The sequence below is a fragment of the Alosa alosa genome, chromosome 18 (genome assembly GCF_017589495.1).
Source record: "Alosa alosa isolate M-15738 ecotype Scorff River chromosome 18, AALO_Geno_1.1, whole genome shotgun sequence".
Taxonomy (NCBI): Eukaryota; Metazoa; Chordata; class Actinopteri; order Clupeiformes; family Clupeidae; genus Alosa; species Alosa alosa.
The window spans coordinates 20110416-20123677 of record NC_063206.1 but is presented as its reverse complement, the minus strand read 5'-3'; the positions used below and the strand labels follow the sequence as shown (position 1 = coordinate 20123677).

The following is a 13262-nucleotide window of genomic DNA, read 5'->3' as shown; positions in this document are numbered from 1 at the left end:
GGTCATTCAAAATCCTCTTCTCGCTTCACATCAGAAGCCACTCTCGACTTACATTTAAAACGAGACATTGAGAACTTTGAAAAAGCATTGGTAGTTTATTTACAAGACGATTTATACAGACAGTACCAGAGAATGTCTAATAAGGGGAGATCTGCCACTCTCGGAAAACTTCCGGTTTCTGAACTGGTTGCAGTTCCTTCCGTGGTTCCACATGAGGGCGCTCTGAGATTTGTCAACGACAATCAGGTGAAAGAGACAAATTTAGCCGTCTAGCCAGAGTCTAATAAGGGACCATAGACTGACATTTTATTTATTTATTTTTTTGTTAAACTTTAGACAAACAAACAAGGCACTGTATAACTTGACAGGACACAACTAAACAAAAACAAAATTAAATTAAGACAGGGGCTTAATTAACAACTAAATCAAAGATTGTTAAGGCGGAGCAAGATGCTTTGTCGTAGTTCATGTCTATGGGTGCGAAATGGGGATCGAATCCTGTCTGCATAAAGAGGCGTGTCGATGACGTATTGATGAGCGTAAATTGCAACCGGCCAACAGCAGCGGCATAAATAACCGGCGCACACCTGATATAAGGTTGATTTTCTCCAGACTGGATTGCTCAAAAATGGTAAAAATGTACCTGAAATGTTCAGAAGGGTTTGAGGATCATGAAAATGTGCCCGAAATTCCCATTCCTAACTCTATAGAACCAAACCTTAGCATATGTGGTGAAATTCTGAGCTATGCCCAGACTTCAATGGAGCAGTCGCTGCCTCTGCTCTGCATAAAGGGGGATTTTGACCCCCCCCTCGTGCGATCCGGGTTCCCGGAAGTGGCTCCTGATGAAATATCTTGCTCCGCCTTAACAATCTTTGACTAAATGTCTCACCCCTGTCCCTACCCAGATAGCAAACATACACTGGGACGGAACTGGGCCACACCTACCACAACGTCCGGCACGGATCTGCATAATGGACCTGATCCGGCGTCCAAACGCACATCGGTCCAAAACTGGTCTGGATCCGTTTGACGATCTGGTACCAGAGAATGTCTAATAAGGGGAGAACCTTCACTCTCGGAACTCTTCCGGTGTGGTACTGCATCTAGGGGCGCTCGCGGGCAAGTCCAGAATGAACGGAGGTCTATGGAGCTGTACCCCTCAAAATCCACTTTTCTCGGGATATAATTTTTTCCCAAGTAATTTGAATATTGTATTTGAAAGAGGAGGCAAAGACAATAGACTTGGTTGAATATTATATTTTCTAAAGTCACTTAATTGTTCTAAAAAGCCTTTCAAACGTGTCAATGACGTCATTCATTAGCATGATCATAGCATAGCATAGCATCAATGCTAGCGTGTTATGGGCAACAACGACCCAACCTGTAAGAAAACAAAAGGACATGACTCCCGGATTATGGTGGTACGGACCCGTTTATCAGATATCAGCTGGCTTTATTTGACATGTGAAATGTGATTGGTAATTAATTATCCTGAAAAATCTGTTTGCTACACATTTGCAAACAGGTTCGTTATAGGTTCACCCAGGCTAAAGTTCGTAACGTTTTCCCAACAGCTCAACTAATAAACATAAGCTAGGCTACAAACAATAGGGGGGTAAAAAGAACTTTACACATAAGTGTCCTATTATTTTTTTTATTCAACAACCTGGCTGTAGAAGTGCAATCCCAGACAAAGTTTAAGTCGTGTTAATTCCACTGCTCCCATCGATATTCAGGCTGTCTTCCTCAGTCATCTCCATGGTCAATCTGAAACAACACAAAACAAACATTAGCCATTTATTCCTTTTTGAAAATAGGCTAAGTCACAATTACACTCGTTTTTTTTATCATCAGTGATCCTGTTAGCGTTATCACTGTTTTTTCCAAAATAGGGTAGTTATTGTGTTGGCTGTTTTGCTCAGTAGCCTATATTGATGGAAAATAATAGTATAAACTTACAGTAAAGTTATCAATCGCTCGGCTGCTTGTTGTTGTCTCTGAATAAACCAACAGAGATAAAATGCAGATAGCCTACATTGAAAAGTTGGGCTGTGTCCTAGTCCAACCCCAGGCTGGCGAGCATAATGATCAATATTGAGCCAACTATATCTTCTTTTCCAGCCTTACTGTAGAAATGAAGTGGCCATGGGAACATAGTGCACCCCCATGGTTTCTAAATTTGTGCCATTCCAAAATACCTTTTTTTTTCTTTAGCAGCCAGCCAATCCAGGTTTGGGCCAAATCAGTGTTTTGTATTTTAAACGGCATCTCCTGACTTCCAGTTGAGTTGCGGAAATCGGACCTGGGACAAATCTGTAAGCCAGTGATAAAACAGCATTGCTAGCAGAGCTGAAACCTATATCAGGAGAAGATCCGGACCACAGTCAGATACCGTATGTCCGCTACAGGTGGATTTAAAGGCTTTTATGCGGATCCGGCCGAAAGGAAATTGCTATCTGGGTAAGAAGCCACACCCTAGTGAGCTTAATGACTACAGACCTGTCGCTCTAACATCACATGTGATGAAGACAATGGAGCGACTGGTCTTAGGTATGCTCAGACCCCAGGTACGCCATGCACTAGACCCGTTACAGTTTGCATACCAGGAGAAAGTGGGCGTGGACGATGCCATCACTTATCTTCTACACAGGACACATTCTCACCTAGACAAGGGGAAAAGTGCTGTGAGAATCATGTTCTTTGATTTCTCAAGTGCTTTTAACACCATCCAACCCCTCAGACTGGGAGACAAGCTCTTGCAGATGGGTGTGGACACTCACCTGGTAACCTGGATTACAGATTACCTGACCGAGCGACCACAGTTCGTCAGATTGAAGAACTGTCTCTCTGACACTGTGATCAGCAGCACCGGAGCGCCACAGGGAACTGTGCTCTCTCCAGTCCTGTTCACCCTGTACACATCTGACTTCTGCTACCGAGTGACTGACATGCCACATGCAGAAGTTTTCTGACGATACTGCAATTGTGGGGTGTATCAGGAACGAGCAGGAGGAGGAGTACAGGAGCCTGGTGGAGGACTTTATGCAATGGTGCAAACTCAATCACCTTCAACTCAACACTTCAAAGACCAAGGAGATGGTGGTGGATTTCCGCAGGTCTAAGCCCACTCTGCTACCAGTCTCCATTGATGGGGTCAATGTGGAGGTGGTAAGCACCTACAAGTATCTAGGTCTCCACCTGGACAATAAACTGGACTGGTCAGCCAACACTGATGCACTCTACAAGAAAGGGCAGAGCAGGCTGTACTTCCTGAGGAGGCTGCGGTCCATCAATGTGTGCAGCAAGCTCCTAGGGATGTTCTACCAGTCTGTTGTTGCCAGCGTCCTCTTCTATGCAGTGGTATGTTGGGGAGGAAGCACAAAGAAGAAGGATGCGGGGCGACTTGACAGGCTGGTAAGGAAAGCTGGCTCTGTAGTGGGAACTGAACTGGAGTGCATCACTTCAATATCTGACAAAAGGACCCTGAACAAACTGATCAACATCTTGGACAATGAGTGTCATCCACTCCATAGCACTATTGTAAAGCAGAAGAGCCTGATCAGCTGGAGACTTCGCTCACTGCCTTGCACAACAGACAGACTGAGGAAGTCATTTGTCCCCAGGGCCATTGAACTGTTCAATGCTTCACTTAAGGGAAGAGGAGAGATAGACTTCTCTGCATAGTCTGTCTGCCTCTTCACCCCCTCCATGGTTTGGATACTGTGTCCACTAGCCACTTTTTACCACTGTCTTACTGCCTCACTGTTTGCGTGCTATATTAGCACATATGCATAACCCCTCTGTAGCAAACTCCAGCCGGACAGTTGTAGCATACTGATGGTTTCTTTATTTCTTTGGAAAGTCCTGTGACCACCGTAAGAGCTACGTACAATATAATACAATAACATACAATAAGAACAACATGACATAAACATAACAGCAATATATTATAGTAAAAGGAATAAAAAGAAAGAATAGTATTTAGCCACATTGTTCCCGTTCCAGCTGAGTGCTAAGATTTATCCTTAAGAGTCTGCTTCCTTAAGCTACAAATTAGCACCGTAAGAGCTATACGATAAGCCTATAATACAATGATATTCATTAAGAACAAACAATATAACTTATCACGGTATATTAAAACAGGGATAAAAAGAAAAAAAAAGTAGCCTATTAAACCTTGTTCTCCGTAAGAGTCGAGTCCTTAAGCTACAAAGTAGCACCGTGAGAGCCAAAGATTCTAGAACAGAGCAAGATGGATTACTGGCAGGAGAATACATTGGATATGTTGAAGTTCGTTCTATGACTCTATGGGCGCCATTTTAGTAAGCTCAGGTGTCGTCACAGACACTGGCTACCGTGGGAATCCTATGGCGCTGATCCTAAAATGTTAACAATATTTGTTCTGTAAAGCTGTATGTTGAAATTACGAGAAACCCAATAGACCACACCATGTCTAGACCAGTTAAATATATTGTATAAAGACAATGTCAAATTATTTCCGAGGGTAAATTAGGCTAGGGCACTGACATCTGTCCACCATACACCAAAACTAAGCTCAATAGGCCTATAGCCAGTGTTGGAGATAACGTGTTACTGTAATTTCGTCACTTTATTGGGAAACGAAGTAGTCTAAAGGTAAATTTAAATTTCAGTAATTCGTTACAGTTACTGAATAACTGTAACGTCCATTTCTGCATAAGGTCTACTCACAATATCTGTCTATAGCCTATTAACTTATTGTCTCCATATTTGCTTATTTAAAATATGGATTAGCCTTGATAGCCTAGGCTACATGTCATAGAGATGTCTGTAGTGTAGAGCACACATTCTCTCCCTGCACCTATCTCCCTCAAACGGGTTCAGCCTGCATCTCCCCTAAGCAAATTAAAACGGTGGCTTGTGCAATAACTTTTCATGCAGACTTCAACTGGCGCGGTGTAGAGCACACATTCTCTCCCTGCACCTCTCTCCCTCAAACGGGTTCCTGCATCTCCCCTAAGCAAATTAAAACGGTGGCTTGTGCAATAACTTTTCATGCAGACTTCAACTGGCACGGTGTAGCCTACACAACTTTGTTCCAAAATTGATGCATTCAAGTTGACTTTGCAAAGTTAGTATTATAGCCTATTTTTCACAGCGTTATCAGTCGCGAGGTCAATCGGAAATGTATTCAAACGGCTAAGGAATTAACTTAAGCCACGGGCGGGCCTGGACGGGCCTAGGCCCGTCTACTTGTCAGTCTTGCCCATCCGATTAGAGGGCTTTCCTTCGTTTACGCTCACCATCTTAAAAAAACGCGCAAGTCAACACTGCGCTGAAAGCTCAAGAATCAGGTTTGTTTGCAACAATATAGGTGTCAGGTGTGATGAAATGCGTTCATATTCCACTTTTTATGTCATAAATGTTGCATGCCTGTGGAAAGGTTTTGTGGTAGGATTGTCTAATGGTCAAGCTGTTGCTTCAATTTGTGTTTTAATTTATGCGACGCACCGATGCTTGGTTCATCAGTTTTGCGCAAGTTTAAAACGTTTAGCCGACTGCATAATTTGTCATTTTCGTTCCACTTTTCATGTAATGAATGTAACATGCTTATGATAAGGCTTTGCAGTTGTACAATATGGTCAATATATTGTCTCAACTGAGATTCATGTGACGCGCACTGATGCTGGGTTCATACACTTGGCCTAGAACAAGAACATTTTGGAGAGGGAATGAGAGAATGAATGTGTGCAGGTGTGAAGAGAATGCCTCACCCCTTCTGCCTACAACTGAACAGACATAGGCACACTGTTGCAGGATCAGCATTTGAGAACCAAACAAGAAGTGAGAAGGAGAGGGAAGCAGACGCTGAATCAAAGACATCTTCATTATTCCTCCTTTTCTCTATTTACATCATTATGCCAATGGTGTGTCAGAACATATTTGCATGAGAAGTGAAAAGGGGCACTGATGTTCAAAGGCTAGATGAAGCCAACAACTACCTGCAGTACAACATTTGGACACTAGGGGGTAACAATGAGCTGGTTGGAGGGGAAACATTGGCAGTGCCATCTATGCCAGTGTCACCCACACATGCCCGTTTGTTACCTGCAAATACACACCAACACACACACACTCATCAGTATCAGTAATGTCATCCCAGTTGGTTAAATTTTCTTCTGCTCTCATACTACACACTGGGACTGAAACCAGCCAGGGTAGTGTGCACAGCAGAAGAGGAAGAACAGGATGAAGAGGGCCTTCAACAACAGGGACAGGGAGGAGATGAAGTCAGCACAGAGGGAACTGAAACAGTGTGTGAGGGAGGCTAAATACAACTACAGGAAGAAGCACACACTAATAACCTGGAGCAGTGAGCTGCCTTGCTACAGTACATTTCAATTTAATGTCACTTATAGAGCACCAACACATTACACATTTACAGAGTGTTAAACATTCAGACAGGGTCCATGGGTAACGGGCGAGGAAAAACTCCCTAGAATTGGAGATACATCTAGAAAGAAACCTCGAACAGATCCATGACTCAAGGGTCTGACCTATCTGCCTAGGGTCAGTTACAGAGCAGTAAGGTCTGTACACATGATAAATGAATAGGTTACTTTAGGTGTAGAGAATAGAACATGGTGTTTAAAGCCACCTGAGGTATATGTTACAAAGAGGTAGGATGGTTATTGGTTACATATCCAGTATGATAATGCATGAATCCTATTTAGTGTCAGAAAGTTCAAATAGTCCAGTGTAGGCAATGAATTGTCCATGGGGATTAGAAGTTGTCATAGGGCAAGTAGTGGGTCGCTAGGCTGTGTGGGCCAGGAATCTGGGCAAGTGGACAGCAACAAACGATGACAGGGCAGTCATAGGGATGGGACTTCAGGTGAGATGTGGGCCAAACACAATGATGGCTGATGACTGGTAATGGTTTACCTCACAAGTTAGGTAAGGGGGAAGGAAGAGAGATATAGAGTGGATATAGATTATAGAGTATTATAGAGTATAGAGTTAGTATTACTATAAGTCATGATGGTTAGTATTAATAAGTAGATCAATGGTACTATATAGTGTTATACTATAGAGAGAAAAGGCAAGAGAATGAGAGTTGAGAGAGAGGGGGAGAAGAGGGAGTTGAATGGCAAGACAGAGAAGAGGTAGGAGGGACAGTTAAGAGAAGGAGGGGGAGAGAGGAGGGGTTGTACGGCGTGACACATGAAAAGTCCATGTTAGAGCAGCATAACTAAGGCATGGTGAAGGGTAGTCAGCACCAGCGCAGGTATGGTCAGTGACCACCATTGCATGCATGACTGGGGTGCCAGTCACACGAGGACACAGCAGGGTGGTCCATTACATACAGTGGTGCTCAGGGACCAGTAAAGGGTTAGGCGCCTTGCTCAAGGGCACTTCAGCCGTGGATGTGGGCATGTGAGAGCACTGCTCAACCACTTCACCCACTCACATTTTTCCTACTGGTCGGAGATCGAATCGGCAACCCTTCGTTTTCAAACCCGAAGCCCTAACCAGTAGGCCATAGCTGCCGCCACTAGGCCACGGCTGCATTTAACACCATCCAACCCCTAATGCTGCAGGACAAACTGGCCAGGATGCGGGTGGGTCCACTCCTGGTGTCATGTATAACCAACTACCCCACAGACTGACAGACCACAGTTTGTCAGGTTGAAGGACATCACATCTGAGACTGTAGTCAGCAGCACACTTCTATTCACTCTCTACATTACATTACATTACATTTGGCTGACGCATTTTTAACCAAAGCATCTAACAACATGGTTAACAGTTTACGTTTTTTAAAGCAATTCTTTGAACAATTTTAGGACAATTTAAAAACGGTAAAGTACAGTAAGAATAAGTGCATCAGTGAGTGCTGTTTTTAAACAGTTGAGTGTCAGTTCAAGACGGGTGGTAAGTGCTAGAATCAGCAAGAATTGTTGTAAGTGGTGCTATGAGATGAGATGTTCTCTAAAGTAAGTGGTGCTATGAATTGTCTCTACATGGTGGACTTCAGTTACATCTCCAAACTATGCTATACTCAGAAGTTTGGTAATGACACAGTCAATGTCGGGTGCATCACGGGTGACCAGAAGGAGGAGTACAGGAGTCTGTTGAGAGATTTTGTTGCCTGGTGCCATTCGAACCACCTGCAGCTCAACACTACAAAAACTAAAGGGGTGAAAGGTAGTGGGCACCTACAGTACAAGTACCTTGGGCTGCACCTGGATGACAAACTAGACTGGACAAGTAACACCGAGCACCTCTACAAAAGAGGTCAAAGCAGGCTACACAAGCTGATCAGGCGGACTGGCTCTCTGGTTGGCATGGAGCTAGACTCCCTGGTGGCAGTGGTAGAAAAAAAGATACTGAATAAACTACTGATTATCTATCTATCTATCCCTCTCTGTCACCATCTCTCTCTCTCTCTTTTTGCTATCTACTGTGTCCAGAGATTGTGACACCTTCCTGTGTGTTCAAGGGTTAGAACGTACAATATCTACACAGAGTTCAGAGGAACAACAGTGACAGCAGGTAAACTTGGCCCAGGTGCTTATGAATGTTTACCACTCCGCTCATTCAGGTGAGGGTTCAGCTCTGATTTGCTTTGGAAGGCACTCATGAAAGTAATGCGAGTCAGAGCCCACCCCCCACCCCCCCACTGCATCCAGGAAATTGTGACACAGCACAGTCAACAGTCATCAGAGGCAGCTTATCATAGACTGAGTGAGAGTGAGGACGATTATTCCTGCAGCTTGACTGGTAAACCAAAGGGGGCTAAGAAAACTAAGGCTGTGAGTTTGGTTCTCCACAGAGAAACACTCTGCACTCTGTCTAATGAATTTGTTAGGGTTCTGGCTTGAATTTCTATCTTTTCTATTTTTATACTATTTTAATTGGCTTTGTTTATTTTGCTGTGTGGCTCTGTTGTTGTTTTGATCCCGCCCTCACCTGTCCTGTTACACTTCCTGTAATTGTAGCTCCTTCCATATACATTAGAAAGCTAGGTACCGAATTGTCCGTTGAGTTCTATGGGCTCTGTGCACTAGCTCAGCGGTTCTTAAACTGGGGGTCGGGACGCAAGCGCAAGAGCTGTGCAAGAACTGGCCTGCCGCTGCGTTGACCAAAGCGCAGTGCAAGCAGCATTTTGCTGATAAGCCGCTCTTGCGCATGCCGCGGTCAAAGTTGAACCATGTTGAACTTTGACCTCAGCGCGCTGCAAATCATAGGTATTTTGCGCTGAGCCCGGCAGCAACCACAACACAAATATTTGGGACATTACCTCAACCAAGAGCAACCTAGCGGCAAGCGCAGCGCATGCCACGTACAATGTGAATCCCCCCCTTAAGTCGGGTATTCTCAGACAAGATAAGGGTAGTTCTCCAGGTTAAACTGGTCACATGACTCCCCTCTATCCAATGCCTGTTCAGTAAATAATGCCCCCTCCATACGAATGCATGAATGCAACACCCTCCATACGAATTCCCTCAGTCTGTGGGGAAGACTCAGTAAGAGCAAAAACAAGTCACAGACAGAAACAAACAGGCAGACAGACAGAGAGACAGACATTGTGGCAAAAAGAAAAGGACATATAGTTATTGTGATACAGAAACAGAGAGAAGGGAGAGAGATATTGAGAAAAGAGAGAGAGAGAGAGAGAGAGAGAGAGAGAGAGAGAGAGAGAAATAACAGCAGACAGAGGACACGGGGAGTAACCAGAACGTGAAGCTAGTACAAACAGAGAGAGGAAAGGTGTGTGTGTCATGTTTGACTCCAGCATGCTGCTGCTGGCTGGTCTGGTGATGGTCCTGCTGCTGCTGGCCTGGAGGAGGAGGGGGACACGGGGGCTTCCACTGCCCCCAGGCCCCACTGGACTACCCCTGCTGGGAAACCTGCCCCAAGTGGACAAGAGAGCACCCTTCAAGACCTTCATGAAGGTGAGCAAAGTAGCACTTTGGGTTTGTCTGCAAAGTTATCCAATCATAGCTGTGCAAGTATGTGCATGAAAAGAATGTGACCCTGCTTGTGGTTTTAGAAAGTTGGTACTTGACAGTATCGACATAAGAGTGACATGACACTGTCATGAACACATGACACTGTCATGACACATGAAACCTAATCCTAACCCTAATCCTAACGTCTAACCCCAACCCCAACCCTAACCATAACTCTAAACCTAACCCTTGTTATGACAAAAAACCGAATGTCACTTAATAACAGAAGCGACATGTCATAAACGTTTATGACTTGTTTAGAACACGTTCATGACAGTGTCATGTCACTCTTATGTCAACACTGTCAAGTAAAGTGTAACCATACTTGTTCTTTCATCGCGAGTGGTCCAAAAGGACTGTAAACAATAAGGGCTGGTTTGCCATACATGGCATGGGTTAGGCAGAATTAGGCATGGATTAGGAAAAGAGAACTTCTACATTTTTTGTGGAGGTGAAGGAATAACAACAGGCTGAAACTATCTCCAAAGAGCTATATTTACTGACAAGGTAATGTTTCACGATTCTCACAAGGCCGTTGCTGTATAGCTGTGCTAGGTAAATGATTCACTTATTAAAGTTCATTTACCATCAAATTGGCTCCATAAAGGTTATATTAAGGTGAAAAATAATTTAGGACAAGGTTTTATAGCTGTACAGGAGACCAGACCATGGGTATTTACAGAGGGACTCCAAATGATGAAACTCCCCTGATTCTGTTTTTTTCTTTCTCAGTGGAGTAAGCAGTATAGGCCGGTCATGACTGTGAACCTTGGGCCTGTGCGGATAGTGACCCTCAGTGGGTACCAGACAGTGAAGGAGGCCCTAGTGGACCAGGCTGATGACTTCACAGGAAGGGCACCACTTCCGTTCTTGAACCGGGTCGTCAAGGGATACGGTAAGATCATAAAAACAAAATTTCTGGTTGTCTACTAAAAGTGATCTTGTGGTCATTGATTGCCATTCTGGCTGTTTATGATCAGGCCATCAAATCTATGCAGTCTGTTGATTTTCTTCGTCAGGCCTGGCAATCAGTAATGGTGAGCGCTGGCGTCAGCTGAGACGCTTCACACTGAGCACGCTCAGAGACTTTGGGATGGGCCGCAAGAAGATGGAGCAGTGGATTCAGGAGGAGAGCAGACACCTGCTGGAGAGCCTGAGAGAAACCAAGTGTGAGTCTGTGTGGGTGTATGTGTGTGGCAAACAAACATGTGCATTTGATTAAGTATGGACAAAACTAAGCAATTTCATATACAGGGCCACCATACATTCTCTAGATCTCTCTCTCTCTCTCTCTCTCCTTCAGCGGCCCCTTTTGACCCCACGTTCTTCCTGAGTCGTGCCGTGTCTAACGTGATTTGTGCTCTGGTGTTTGGACAACGCTTCAGCTACGATGACACTAACTTTCTGCGTCTGCTGGAGATTATCTCAGATGTGTTTCGCTTCGGAAGCACACCATGGGGACAGGTAGAAAAATGACACAAACTAAAACAACTCTTATAGCTATTAGATTAGATTAGATTAGATTCAACTTTATTGTCATTGTACAGAGTACAAGTACAAAGACAACAAAATGCAGTTTGCGTCTAATCAGAAGTGCAAAAAAGCAGAAAAGTGCAATGTGATATACAAATTATAGACAGGTGGTGCATAGACAAGACAAGAACTATAGTGCAGTGTAAACAGTAGTTGTAGTAGCAGTGTATACAGTTGGTTTATAGAAGGTGGTTTAGAGTAATATAAATTAAATATAAATGTGTGCAGTGTATTAGCATTTACCTTATAAAAGCAGAATAAATATGGCTATGTAATATTCACAATCTATGAACAACAATGTAGTGGCAGTACCATTACAACAGTAGTAAGAATAATATAGAAATATGCAGTGTATCAACAGAATATATTATATAAAATTTTTTAATAAAAATGGATATTCAGTATGAACCATATAGACAGGTATGTACAGTATGTACAGCTATGTGCAGTGTGGTAAGAGCACCATTGTATTGCAGAAACAGTAACATTATAAGAGTAGTAAAAATAAGTGTATGTGCAGGATAAATAGTATGAAGAGCAGTGGGATATTACTATGTATATGTGTAATTACAGTATATACATCTGTAAATAAATGGGGGCGTAGTTGGTTGGTTGTCACTGGGATGCAGCGCTAGAGTTCAGTAGAGTGACAGCCGCAGGACAGAAGCTTTTTCTAAACCTGCTGGTTCGGGTGCGGAGAGATCTATAACGCCTCCCAAAGGGGAGTGGGGTGAACACTCTGTGGTTGGGGTGAGTCTTTGATGATGCTGTGCGCAAGCATCCCTTGCCCTGGATGGCCTCGATGGAGGGGAGTGAGGAACTGGTGATGCGTTGGGCAGTTTTCACCACCCACTGCAGTGCTTTTCGGTCGTAGGCAGAGCAGTTGCCATACCAAACTGTCCAATTACAGAAGGAGGTATTGATGGCCAGTTCACTGAGTTCGGAGTTTGGTGATTAGTTTGGAGGGGATGATGGTGTTGAATGCTGAGCTGAAGTAAATTAACAGCATCCTCATATAGGTGTTGCTATTGTCAAGGTGGGACAGGGCAGAGTGAAGTGCCATAGAGATGGCATCCTCTGTGTTTTCCTGTTCTGACGTTAGGCAAATTGGTAGGGATTGAACAGTGCAATAACTTTGCTTATTATTAAATATTAAGTATGACTATGAAAAGACAAGAATGGATTAGTTTAAAACTTAAAAGATCCAGATATTAAAAAGAAAATCTGTGTGGGCGCATGTTCACTTTGCTCCAAAAGGATTACTCGTCCACTCGTGTGTTCCTAGTGTTGGACTATGTTTCTCCTGATCCAGGCTACAACCCTTCTTCCCCACAGCTGTACAACATCTTCCCCCGTCTGATGACTTACGCACCCGGCCCCCACCAAAAATTCTTCCAACGCATTGACAAACTTAGGGAGTTTGTAATAGGGAAGATCCACCAGCACAAGGAGACTCTGGACCCAGACAACCCTCGAGACTTCATCGACTGTTTCCTCATCAGAATTGAGCAGGTAGGCAGGAGACAACTAATATGATTTATAGTGGGCTAGCTGAGTAAACCCATATGAAAAAGGTCTACAAAAATCATGTAGTAATCATACTTTTCAAAACATTTCAATATAATTCAATACATTTCATATTACAATGCCATGATACCCTTTAACATGGTTGATCAAAAATGAAACATACATTTTTCTATTTCTGCATGAAAGTGGCCAAAATGATTTGTG

General features: G+C 43.7%; 1 protein-coding gene across 1 annotated transcript; it reads left to right on the top strand.

The window, feature by feature from the left end:
• The first annotated feature begins 9421 nt into the window (after positions 1-9421).
• LOC125311751 (cytochrome P450 2G1-like) lies at positions 9422-13159 on the top strand. The gene is made up of 5 exons (XM_048270063.1): positions 9422-9941; positions 10731-10893; positions 11018-11167; positions 11302-11462; positions 12867-13159. Exons 1-5 carry the CDS (start codon positions 9768-9770, stop codon positions 13065-13067), a joined length of 849 nt encoding a protein of 282 aa, XP_048126020.1. The 5' UTR covers positions 9422-9767; the 3' UTR covers positions 13068-13159.
• Positions 13160-13262: the final 103 nt, after the last annotated feature.

Bases quoted from the DNA above. Each gene is read 5' to 3' on its own strand.
- LOC125311751 (XM_048270063.1), top strand. From the start codon at position 9,768: ATGTTTGACTCCAGCATGCTGCTGCTGGCTGGTCTGGTGATGGTCCTG. The intron at 9,942-10,730 runs GTGAGCAAAGTA...TTTCTTTCTCAG, and splicing joins CCTTCAAGACCTTCATGAAG to TGGAGTAAGCAGTATAGGCC. The intron at 11,168-11,301 runs GTGAGTCTGTGT...TCTCTCCTTCAG, and splicing joins GAGCCTGAGAGAAACCAAGT to CGGCCCCTTTTGACCCCACG.